This window comes from Oenanthe melanoleuca, chromosome 4 (assembly GCF_029582105.1).
Source record: "Oenanthe melanoleuca isolate GR-GAL-2019-014 chromosome 4, OMel1.0, whole genome shotgun sequence".
Classification (NCBI taxonomy): domain Eukaryota; kingdom Metazoa; phylum Chordata; class Aves; order Passeriformes; family Muscicapidae; genus Oenanthe; species Oenanthe melanoleuca.
In genome coordinates this window covers 27453945-27467134 of record NC_079337.1, presented here as the reverse complement: position 1 = coordinate 27467134, position 13190 = coordinate 27453945, and the positions used below count along the sequence as shown (strand labels likewise).

At 42.2% G+C, this 13190-nt stretch overlaps 1 protein-coding gene across 2 annotated transcripts in view; it reads right to left on the bottom strand.

The window, feature by feature from the left end:
- Positions 1 to 2725: 2725 nt before the first annotated feature.
- The window catches only part of GATB (glutamyl-tRNA amidotransferase subunit B), a 60115-nt gene continuing 49650 nt past the window's right edge, over positions 2726 to 13190 (bottom strand). For both annotated transcript variants that reach the window (XM_056490698.1, XM_056490699.1), the window contains 4 exons: positions 11425 to 11558; positions 10979 to 11057; positions 5579 to 5713; positions 2726 to 3310 (listed from right to left, as the gene is read on the bottom strand). In XM_056490698.1, the coding sequence (XP_056346673.1) occupies positions 3182 to 3310; positions 5579 to 5713; positions 10979 to 11057; positions 11425 to 11558 (477 nt within the window). In that variant the 3' untranslated portion in view covers positions 2726 to 3181. The remainder of the gene's footprint in view (positions 3311 to 5578; positions 5714 to 10978; positions 11058 to 11424; positions 11559 to 13190) is intronic.

The window sequence follows — 13190 nt, the reverse complement described above, 5'->3', positions numbered from 1 at the left end:
CCAAGCTATTCAGGAATTACATTACTATGGAAGGTCAGAGAGGGCTTTTGATCTGTATTTGGGCAGCTCCTTACACTGCAGGCTCCTGGTCTTTAATTAGGTCTGCTAGATACCAGAATAATGCAAATAATAAAAAATAATCATGTACTAGGTTCTCTCACCCAACACAAAACCTCTGTAAGATGGCTTCTCATTCATTTGGAGGGTGGGAAAATATGTGTTCATAAAAAAGCAGCCCTTTCCGGTCAGCTGTGGCCAGAATGCTTGGCACTGTTTCTTAATTGAAAAATTTAGTTTATTTTTCAACTAATTTGCTATTTTTGCTGTTGTGGCAATTTCCTTTTACGGGAATCTAATTGTATCCAAATCTCTGTTTCCCATTATCTGCTGTCAAATGTAGTTCAAAAATGTTCTCTCTGTCTCTCATTCTTCGTCTAGCGCCTCTCTCCATTTGTTAATTTTCAAAATCCCACCCCTCGTCCAAACCCACAAAAACCTCAAAACTGAGGAAAATGAAGATAAAAAGCTAAAAGCAATAAACCTAGTTGTTTGCTATCCATCTACAATGTGTTTTACTCTTAGACTCCTTACCTTGCTTTAATGAAGATCTTAGTGATTGCATGTAAGGAGGTACTCGCAACTGAAGCCAAAATCAATTAAGAGATTAGCTGAGGAATAGAAGCTATAGATATAATGATTATAGTAGAAACAATGTTGAAAGTGGCTGAGCCAGTAGAGCTAAAACAATAAATCTCTTGCTTGGCTTTGTTGTGCCAAGATGGGCAGTTGGGATATTGTCCAAGTGAAGGAACCATAACTGCACCTGGGCCCTGAAACCAGCCAGAGCCAGGTTTAAACTATGTCCAAAGCACCTGAGAACCTAGCAACAAGACAAAGGTGAAAAGTTGAAGGCGAGGAAGGCTCCCAGACTTCATCATTATGAAACCACTGACCCATTTCAAATACCCACCAACCCATTTGAAGGAAAGAACTGTGCAAGTGTAAAAGGAATTTGAGCTAATTTTAATATGAAGCGGGGGTAGGTGGGGTTAGGTAACGTGTATGTATAGGCATATTGGGTAATCATATCAATATGTTAGACTTCCGTGGATAAAAGAAGACAAGAGCCCTGTATACTTCGCACATGCCTGTGGGAGATTTAACCCGAGTGTGCCCGAGTCATAATAAACATACTGCTTTCTAACTTTTACTGGTTAGAGAGTCTTTGTTTCTGCATCACAACACTTTGAAAATGTTAAAATTGCAGGGCCTATCAAGGATAGCAACCTGGTCTAATGGAATATGTTCCTACCCAGAGCAGGGAACTTAGAACTAGGTCTTTGAGGTCCCTTCCAACCCAAACCATTCTATGATTCTGTATCTAATTTGGGATACTGTATTATGTTTGTAGATGTGTTTGGAAAAGATTTTAGGTTGCTTTTACTGTTTTGGGATGGCATTAAGGGATGGGGCCTCTTTCTGACAGAAGTTTCCCACAGCCAGTAACTGTCAGCAATGCAAAGATGCTCCCTTCAGGCCTATGGATCTGTGAAGAAAATGCTCTCTCATTTCCATATATCCACTGTAAAAGCATTAAACACTCTCATCCTTATATTCAATTGTGGTGTTTAGAAACAGGAGTTTATATTTTAGTCCCTCCCTCTACTTATATCGGTGTTTGACTTCATGGCCGTGAACGGAATAACTTTTTCACTACTCATCTAGTTACCCTGGTTCTTACAAGGCTTCTAAACTCTGCTTACATACTCTGATTCTCATTTCAATAAATTGTTGGGGTTAAAAGTCAGGCTATCACTTTTTAAAAAAACATTTATGTATTTGGTAACCTCTCTTGCAGTGGCAAGCAGCAGTAGTTACATGTACCTAACTTGCCTGCAGAGAAAAAAACAAACAAACTGAGGATGTCCTATGCAGGGCCAGGAGCTGGACTCCAATGACCCTTGTGGGTGCCTTCCAACTTCAGCTATTCTATGATTCTACTACTTCTGTTGTAGATTGTACAGGGGCAGACAGAAGCACATCTCCTGTTCTGAACCTCTGAGGCCAGAATGCAGTGTGACCCTCAAAAGGGCTCAGGCACACACCCCTCAGGCACTCCACAGAACTGAGAGCAGGCGCAGTGTTGTAATTCGGTATATGAGGTATAAGAAATTAAATCAGCCTACCCTGCAAACCTTCCTGCTAGTCTCCAGTTCATGTCTTCCTTCCGGTCCTGTGACCTTCCCCTGTGACCTTGTACCCACCGAGGGGTCGGGTATTCCGATCCTAGTCCCCCCTGTGTCCTCATCCCATTGGCAGCCAGCCAAGGCCACTCCCATTCCCCTCTCCTGAATACCTGGTTCGGAGAGAGGTTCTCCCTTTTTCCAGCCATACCATCGCCCTGGAATAAACTGAGATTGAAAGAGCCTCTTTTGTATCCTTTTCCATCCATGCTGCGATACTTAGTCTGATCTCAAGTAATTAAGAAAAAGACACAGAGTATAGCAGCAGCGCAGCAGGTATGTGGGTGCAGAACTGGGAGAAAGCAAGCAGTGATGTTGCATGGTAAGATGCTGGCACTTCTGTCTATGGCACTACCCTCAGGTGCACAGTTAAGCAGTTCATAGCTTCATCCTTTCCCCTTTCCTCAGAAACCAGGACAAAGGATAGTAGTGAACTTTTTTTTCGCTTCTCTTAGGCACTGACACACACGTGGTCTCCTCAATTACTTCTGGGTCTTTTAATCATTGTTACTGTTGTGCTTACAGTGACAGTGAGTTACAGTGTGCATACTCAGACTGAGTATTTGAGATTGTGAATCTCCTCACAAACAGGCAGACAGAAAAGCTGAGTTTATACCCAGTGTATTAGAAAACTAACCTATGCAGTTTCAGCGCTCTGCGTTCATGTATCACAGACACCCCTGGGAGCTTGTTTCCCAAAACTGTGTGGAAATCATGTTTCCAAGTGCCCCATCAAAGCATGGGAGATGCAAATGGATGTATCCTGCTTTTCTCTGGCCTATCTGCCTTTGGCTGATGCATCCAGGGAAGGCTGGGACTTCAAGATGCTTGAAGTATAACCAACAAGCATGATGCTGCACAAGGGGACACTGAAGTTCATCTGCAGTCAAAACGAATCACATGTTTCATTAGTTGCTTGTGTGCTTTTTCTCTTGTGGTTACTCTGATAGCTTCTTCTCTAATAATTGTTTCACCAGAACAGGATTGGACCGTCCTTGTGTTTTCTTTTGTACCAGACCAATTAACTTATTTAGAACTTTTCGATTTCCTGCCTTTATCGCCATAACCTTTAAAGAAAAAAAATGCAACAGACATCATTGTTACAGGAAAACTGAACATCAATACTCATTCCCAACTAAGGTACAAATCTTTTTGTTCTTTGGACTGTTGTGATAAAAGGCTGCATTTTGGGCTAAAGTTTTGTTTATAAAAACTGCCTTCAGCCTTGCAATAAGCTCTTGCTCTGCTCCCATGAGAGAACACCATGCTCCTATTGCAGCAGGGCCTTACAGCTAAATAGAAAGAGTTCCTCTTATTGAAAGAATCAGAAAAACACTTTTGGATTTTACAGTGTCTGCATCTTGAACAGCAACTTCCTGGAAAAGAGCTGGAGAATGAGATGGACTTTCCTTGCTAATAGGATCTACTATTTTACTGAATATAATGTCCTAACAGGTAATTTGAATTGAATCAAAATAAATCTGATAATATTGGTGAGGTCCTTCAAGCACAGACATAGGTGGTTTTTGTTTCCTTCAAGCATGTAATCCTTTGTAACATGATGATTAATTAACTGGTCAAATATGACCTCCTATCAGACAGCCTTTGATGCACAATCATCTGCTATATTACAAGGGCCATGTTTAAAAGCTAAAGAAAGGATCTTTCTAAAAGAAAGGATCAGAAATTTCACCTTTGGGCCTTCCTAAAGGAGATGCTACTGCTGAAAGACAAGCATCTGGCCTTCCTCCTGTTAGTCAGGCAGGGAAGGCATTCTCTACCTTGTCAGAGTTACTGTGCAGAGCACAGTAGATGCAAAGAAACAGGATAACATATTTGTGGATATTCAGGGGAGGATTGCAAACATAGGAACCACGCACTGTGACAGTACCAAATTCAGATGCAAATACTGCTTCTCATTATAGTATCTGAATTATTGTCAGTCTAAAGTCTTCTCTGTTATGTTGCACAGTGGAAAGGACATTAGTCTGGATCTGCTAGAAATTACCTATGTGGGGCAGAGTGTGGTATAGTTCTGGTGCTGCACTGTTATAAAGTTGGTTTGAGCAGCTGCTTAGAAGCTATTTCATTCTAGAAAAGGTTACTCTCTAAACACACTGAAATCTGAGTGTGGTTATGGACCTTCAGCTTCTGCACTTCCCAGTCAGTTCTAAAGTTCTCTCCCTCTCGGCCTGTGCTTTGATAGGAGCCCGGAAATACAGCAGCACTTCTATCAGGATCTGCAAATGAGTCAAGTCAGATGGAGGTCATGCTGATCTACTGCAAGCTCATTTTATCAAAAGCTCTTGCAGAGCTGTTAGCATCCCACAATGAGATCTGGAGTGGGCGGTATTGTTCTCAAAATACGTTTTTTCAAAATATGGGTTTTTTTTTTTTCCAAATGGCAAATTGGGCCAGACATTGTTTATATTAGAAGTAAGCTGTTCACTTCTGCTTTTACATTTTTGCTCCAGAGAACATATAAGGACTTCTTTTCATTTTGCTTTTTATAAAGCAGATTATATAGACTCTGTTCTCACTCCTTGCCTTCATGATCAGCAAGGGTTTCCTACCTTTATCCCAGCTCAGACCTTGCCAGACAGAGCCATACTGGCTGCTGTGTGTCTTTCCAAGGAGATGGGGAAGAGCCAATCCACCTCCACGGGGGAGTGTTTGTGTTGCTGCCACAGCCCAGCAGAACAGCAGAGCGGGCAGCAGCTCTGGAGCCACTGTGGCTGCCACAGGGCTCTGGCTCCTACTCCCAGCCACTGTGAGGCAGGAGAGCCAGCAAGGGTCCTCTTTTTGGCAGTGGATGGAGACAGGGACATGGCAAAAAATCAGATGCAAGTAGAATTTCTGCCTTGCCAGCTCTGATATAGTCTCTAATTCCATAACTAATATATACCTTACTGTCAGGTAAATTCAATCTCCAGATTCAGAACAGCTTAATAGCATTGCCCTAATATCACAACAGATGACATAAAAATCAGAGTTATGTGGCTGGGTGGCAGGGTCAGGTTAACGGCAGTACAGCTGGAGAGGGATAGGGCCCTGCAGTTTTACTTTCCTGCATTAAAGTTTTATGGGCTCTCAAAATGACTTAGCACATTAACCAGACTGGTAATTTGTTCTGCAGATCATTTTGCGTAAGCTTCAGTTTCAAAAAATCCTTAGTAAAATAAGAAAGAAGAAAAGAACATCTTTGCAGCAGCTTTAGTGCTCTGGCTCGAGAGCTCAAATGTCACCAAAAGGAAAAAAAAGAGAGGCTATTTTAAACCCCTTTCAGTGCCACAGACTTCCATAGTGCAGAAGGTTCCCAGCACCATCATAATCACCTCATTTTCTTGTCCATCAATCACTGCCTGGCAGATCTGCTCAAGTTCATTTTGATCCTGTAACAGCTCAAGTTTATGTTCTTTAACAGTTTCAAGGGGAGTCTTCCGTTCTCCCTTCCACAATTCTGCAAGCACCTGAAAATCACAATAAAAGCAGCAAAGATTAGTGGCTTGACATACCAACATTGTTTACATTCAGTTATGGATCCAAGAAGCCCTATTTTTGCTAAGAGTAGATTGTCGACATGTGAAAAAGCCCAAGATTTAACCATGTGCCTCTGAAAGAGCCTTTGTACCTCCCTCCTTTTCTGCCACCTGTACTAAGACAAAGCATTGCCACTTCCTGCTTGAGTCTAGGTTAATGATTCGCAGCAGGTGCTGTGCAGCCTCCCACAGTCTGGGCCCCGCCCATTCCCCCAGTGCCGATGTCTCTCCAAAGGGGTTTACTGAGCACAACCTCCATTCCTCATGCCTCGATCTGCTGCTCCCTGGCTGGGAGAGGAGCCACTACAGCACAGATGGCTGCAAGGCTGTTCCTCTGCCAGTACTCATGCTCTTCCCCCATCATTCACAGAATTGCCTGAGAGAAGCAATGAAATGCATCTCCATGAGCAATGGCTCTGCCTGGGAAGTGACTGAATTAGCTGACTACTGTGTGAAGTCCAATCCCAGGTAACTCATCCCATTACCAGTCCTCGCCAGCGGGCTGCAATGAGGATATATATGACAAAGCAGAAGAAAAATGGTGCCAAGTAGAACGAATGCAGCAGCTCCAGACCACCTGTGCATCATCTCCAAGTACTGGACTGCTGGAAAAACCCAGGCCTGTGGAATAATCACTTTTTAATGCTAGTGTTTTCCTACACTGCAGCAGGGCTATTGTCCCGGAATACACTTGAGAGGAGAGAACGTTTATAAAAAACCTATTTCCTTGGGCAGTCATTTTCTGTATTCCTTTTGCTTTTATTTCAGGGCAGTGGTAGGAGATTAAGAAAACCCTTATTGAAACAGGTCATTGTGCTCCATCCTGAGCTGAAAATATAATTGTATGTTTGGGCCATTGCTGTGTCCCAATATGGAAATGAATATCACATCAAAATTTCAGAATTAAATATTCCCTGTAGGATGAAGAAGAGGCTGGGATGGGAAGACAAGGAGGGGCATTCAAACTGCATGTTAAATGATTTGCAGGGCAGCAAGAGAACTCGGGTAGAATGATGCACATGGGATGGAATCTTAACTACCCCAGCAATTTGCTTCAGCATGACAAATTTTCAGGTACAAAAGACCTTTGGTTAAAGAGTTCTCTATTCACAGCAAGTATTTAAGAACTGTGTATTCATACAATTACCACAAGAGGACATTTGTTTGCCAGTGGCACTCTGAAGCTTTTAATGGGATCTTATCAACTCTTCTGGAGAGCTTGTGAGAGGGTAATGACACATGACTGTATTGTGGCAGCTACATCTTAATTTTCCCTGGAGAGGGCAAAAGGCAGATCACAATATTGAAGTTACTGATTAGCAGCCAGAGTTACAATAGCTATAAGTAAAGCTTTCAGATCTTCATACTGAATAAATCAGTGCTGTATATGATGTCTTCTACAAGATCTTCCTTCTAGTACATTTAAAAATCATCATGCTAGTGCCACCTAGAATAACCCTAGAAATAAATATCTCATATCCAAGAGAGATTCAGCCTGCCTGCAGTTGCTTTCCTTTCTTTGTGGTGGTGTTTTTTTGGTGGGCATGTGGGGGTTTTTTTGTTGTTGCACTCTACTGCTACTCTAGGCAGCCCTTCTGCTTCTTCCCTGAGAGATGAAGCAGAAAGGTTTCTGTCCTAGAAGTCTTCCAAGGTACTCATACTGTATGTCACCCCTCAGAATGAGCCCTGTCCTTGCCAGGCACAGCACAGCCTCTAGCAAAACACTCTGGACAGTCTAAAGTACTGCACAAATCAGAGTTGACAATGAATTAGCCTTTTCACTCTCCTGGAAAAAGGCAGATGGGATTTTTAGGACTAGTATGTATTCAAGCAGGATGCCATGGTTTTCAGGAAGAGGAGATCTACAACAAACAAAATCTATGCAGCCAACCATGACAAAGTTACCCAGGAGCAACATGTACATCAGGCTGACTTAGATCTGCCCCTGATTAGCTTGACAGTCAGAGATCCAGTTCTGATTACCTGTTATGCCTATGCCAACTATGCCAAATATTTCCTAGCACTAAGGAAAGCTTGCCTGTTAGAAACCTTGAAGGCACCAGATTTTCTCTGTGACAGCTGCATCCTGTGTCCCTTCCCATTTGGTAACAAGCATTGCCACTTAGTAGAGCAACAATGTTATCAAGGCCCTTGCTTGTTTACAGGTGTGTAGGAAGGCAGAGAGATGTGGCCAAGATCTGTCAAAGATGCACTTTTAAAAAATGTGTTTCTCCACTTGGCAAGGAGTACAAATCTAGAGAAAGCAGTTTAAAAAACAATTTCAACTCATTTACACAAACTGCCTGCACCAGCACAGGAGAATCAAATTATGAAGTCTCCAGAGACAAAACGTGAATCTCAGGCCTCGTTTCCATTATTGAAATCTCAGTAGCTTCTGCTATTGATTCTTGCCTGAGCATGATCAGATTTTAATGATGTTCTGTGGTCTCCACCTATGCAGGAATAGCAGCACTGGTCAAGATGAATTTATCAGGACTTACACATCTGGCTGTCATGGGCATCATATCAAACAACTGGTGACCTTGCCAGCTGACTGCTGTGCCTAAGAATTTTCCCACTGGAAACTCTCTCTGCAGTGACTTGCTGTCAAGGACATGAGGAAAACAGCAAGTCCTGTGGGCACCTCTCCTTTCCAGTGACAGAATCCTTCATGTCTGGCAGACGTTCCTCAGCCTCTCAGAAAAGCAGGGGGCAGGTTGGGTGCAATTCTCCAGATGGTGTAGTCGTAATTGTCAAAGCAGATGGTTCTGTTTAGATATGGGTACTGTACTCATTTCCCTGCTATCTACTTCAAAATAGGGGTGCCAAGCAGGTCTGTTGAAGTTATTCCTATGTGGGTGACCTACGCAACTGCAGAAGCCAGCAAAACCCAAGTACTGCTCCATGGCCTTACTGGCATGGATTCCTAATGAATCAGTGATAAGGGTGTCCACACGGAGTCGCTCCAGCATGGCTGTTGGCAGCAGGGACAAGTTTCCACTTCCATGGCCCAGGAGCCAGCCTCCTCCCATAATGCCATAACTCACAGGCAGGTCTGTTTTGCCAGACATGGACCTGCTGCCAGCCTGGCAACTTGAGGGGCAAGGCCCCATCTCAGGCATACTCTCCATTGGACTGGTTTCAGCCCTGGGTGAGCAGCACTGACTCCTTGTACCATGGGCTTCAAAATGGTGCCTCTGGGCTGGGCTGGGCTGGGCAGTGCGTATCCGTCTGATCCAGGACATGTTCTCCCACATCCCTGCACACCAGCAGAGCTGGAAGCTGCTCCCTTGCACAGGCATGCCAATCTGGAACTGCTTCAGAGACCTCTGGAGTGGGACGCTATGTTTGATGGCAAGTTGGGCATGAGCTCTGTAATTACTTACATGGTAATTACGTGAGCACACAGTGCCCTTAGCTTGACACTGCATCCCATCACACAATGCTCGGTGTGTACAGCCAGTGCTCACAGTTTTTATCTGCCTGTTTTACTGCCTTAGACAGCAGAGCCCAAAACCAAAACATTTTAAATAATTTAAGTGGTTAATAGCTTCCCACAGTGAGCACATACATATGTGTACATGTCTGTGTGCTCACCCCATCAAACCCTTCCATCCCTTCCCATTGGATGGGTATCTGCCACTGCAGATCACGCTCCCCTCCCCAAGAGCTTCAATTCATCTGCTGGTGTTTATATATAGCCCCTTCTGCCCTTGAGCCATCAAGGGTCTCTGCCTACTGCTCAGAATTGTTATAAACATTTGTTATTCTGACATCCAGGCAACCAAAATACTTTTCTAAATGTGGCAAGGTTTTTGTAGCTTGATCGCATCATCACTCAGTGAGGGGAACTGCAATTTCAGAGTCCAGCTTCAGATCACTGAGGACAACATGCACATTACAAGGAGCTGGTAATTAAACATCAAGTGAATTTCTGAAATTCTTGACACTTCAAACCTGTCAGAAGCATATGGCACACAAATATATCACAAAGCACAGAAAAACCCATAGAAGAGCATTAGTACCCTGTCCCTACTTCCACAAGGAAGAGACTTCAGACTGGAGTTCTGAAGCTTCCTTTTTAAATGCAGACACCAAACTGACGGGTGTGCTACAACCCCGAAGGCACAAAGCTGCTCTGCATTCCAGTGCTTTTCCTATTAACACTTTATCTCCTTTCTGAAGCTTTTACTTTTCCAATACAAAATTTACAAACACATATGCCTGAAGCCAGGCACTTAAATCCCTATTTTTGACACCTGTTTTATGCAGCTGGCTATCCACAGACACAGACCAACTTAATTGAGAACCACAAGCATCTCCAATAAAAGAAAACAAACCAAAAAGTTCATTTGCAGTTCATTAACAGTTTTGCTGCTAAACACTGAAACAGTTACTTAATACTCTTATTTAGAGTATAATAATTAATCTGCAAAGACAAATCATTCCATATAAATGAGCTTGCAGCAATTTAAGGTGAATGACTGATTATGGCCCATCACAAAAAACATTCTAAATTTTGTCTACAAACACAGCAGTACTGTTCCCATCATAAGCAGTTGACAATTTTAGATATAAAACATCAAGAGCTGGGTTTTCAGACTGCCCTAGGCAAGATGAAAAAAAAAACAAATAACAACCCAGCTTTACTTGCTTGACAGCTTCATGATAGCACTTGCTTAAAGAAGCAAGGATAAAAGAAAGGTCAGGCTTCTACCACTTTTGACTCAGGTATACCAATGCAGAACTCTTTTTGTGACTACACTTGGATGAATTAGACTTTCCTGTCCCTAGGAATGTAGTAACTGATACTCTCATCTGAACTGCAAGCCATGGATTATCTCCCACTGACCTTTCACACAGCCTGACTGGAATAGTGAAACTGAGATCTACTGTCTGCTCTGTTCACAAGCAGGATTTATTTGAGTTTAGTTCACATTGTTTAAGTCTACTATTTGGCTTTTGCCCTCTTCTAAAAGTGAATATGCATATATATCTCTAAGATTATATATAAACATAAGGTATTTGCATCTATTATGTATATATAGTATAGACACAGAAGTTGTCCTTTATCAACACTGTAAATAATTTCCCTTTAAAGCAACTATTGTACTGGTACACAATGATTACGAAATTGCTACACAACTGAAGTAAGCAGCCATATGCAGAGTACAGCAAAATAAAAAAGATACTTACTCGCTTTGTTGCTGTAGAAGAAATTTCTTTTTTTTCTAGCAGGTTCAAGAGGTCAGCCAGGAGAAAAGAACTGACTGGGCTAGGGATAAAGTGGGCAGAAGTTACCTCAGAGAATAGGTGGTGTAATGTATCAGTGCTACTGCTGCTTGCCTGAAGATCACACAGTTCAGTATAACAACCTATTTTTCCTCATGTTCAGTACTAATGGCCTTACCATCACCACCCTCCGAAGACTGACTGCTACTCTTAACTACATGATCCTCTTCTCTGCCATGTATTTGTCAAACTCCATTCAGCAGGACAGGGCCAAGGACTCTGCAGGACTGCCTAGAGTAACAAACTTCACAGGTAGCAACTAAAGCAGCTGTGAGCAATGGAGTGACATGGTACCAGTCATGAAAAAAGGATTACTTTGTCTCACCCCTGTAGCAATGAAGATGACTGACCTTTCCTTTACTGTAAGGGAATGTTGTTTCAAGTAACTGAGCAGGTCGTTTAGAATCCAGCCAATCACCTTCTTTGGCTTCATTTGGGTCTGTTTTACCACACTTTCAAAGAATTCTGCTAGTCCATCTTCATTCTGTTTAAGAGAAGTTAAATATGTCAAAGGGATACTAGAGAGCAAACATGATTACAGAATCACAGAATCGTTAGGGTTGGAAGGGACCTCTGGAGATTATCCAGTCCAACCCCTCTGCCAAGGCAGAGTCACCTGGAGCAGGTGACACAGGCTACAGGTTATAGTTAATGACACACTTAAACCCAGCATATAAATGCTCAGTCCTGAAGTAAACTTCAGCTGTGAATTCATTGCAAAGTCATGAGTATTTGGAGTAATTTTATTAACATAACAGCAATCTTATGCCTGGAACAGGAACATACAGTTTATCTGTCAACCTGTCTGTTTCAGTGGAACTTCCAACAAATGAGTGATCATTTTTATCTTAATGTCTCCCTAAAATTAGCATTTGGACAGAAGTTTTCTCATCTCTGCAAGTGTTTTATGTATAACGCTAGAAAATACAAAGCTGCCATCTTACAGGCGACAACTTTTTTTTTTGTTTTTGCTACATTTTACCAAGAAGAGCCTTTTCCTGAAAGTGTCTGGAGCTACTTCACTCTTGATCTTGAAATAATTTCTATTTATTTTGGATTGAATTAGTAAGTTTAGCCTACACTTACCATTCAGTGATACGGAAAGGTCATATGTAAGAAGCAGGGTTTTATTCATCCAGTTTTTTTCCAAGAAGGCATGGTAAGCTTTTACACAGCATACTAAAAGCTCAGAAGATATGACAGTGGAAGATTCAATTTGTAATCTAAGTGAAGTCTGAGATTGTTTTTAGAGGAATAGATACTGCACAGTCTATTGAATGCTGTGGTGTTTGCCATCAAGCCATTGATGGACACATGCAGCACAGAACTCATTAAGTTTACTGAAGGCTGAAGATGTATGAAGTGGCAGCTCCTACCTTTTAAAGGAGGAATCCAAATCCAGCATGCCACTGGACTTCTGCAGTATGTGCCATAAGCACACAAGAGGACAAGTCAGCTCTCAGAAGTCAGGAGGAAACAGCTTAGAGCCAAGGAGCTATTTTAAGTATACAGCCATCACAGCAAAAACATTTCTCCAGCACATACTGACTGCAGCCAGATCTCTGAACAGTTATGAGCAAAAAGAGAGTAGGGTAAGAAAAAAACAAAGCCTGAGCTCTCCACTCACATGCCATCAAAACAATCTAATTTGTCCTTGTTTTTAAAGGCCATTTACTGCCATAGCAATACAGAATTTTAGAGTTTCCTTCTCAAAACCTTCACAACACAACTTCCAAAAGCTCCAGATACCACATTTTTCATTGCTGATGTATGGCTTTTGAGAAGACTGCAAACTACTGACCTCTCTTCTGTGAAATAGAAGAAAATGTACCTAGATTAATGCCTGTGCTGTAAAACTGGTGTGACAAAAATCAGACCTATCCCCTTCTCCTTGAGACCATGACCCAAGAAACAAAGTTCTCAGCCTGGGAAACCACTGAGGTCTTTCGTGAACCAAGGTAAACCTTCTAACTCCCACTAACTAATACACACAGACATCATTCTCTTCTTTGCCAGCATTCTAATGTAACTAGCAGTTACTCTCTAATCAAATTATGCAAAACTAAGGCTAAATAGACTAGAGGAACAAATTTGACCTTAAAAAACAGTAAAGGAA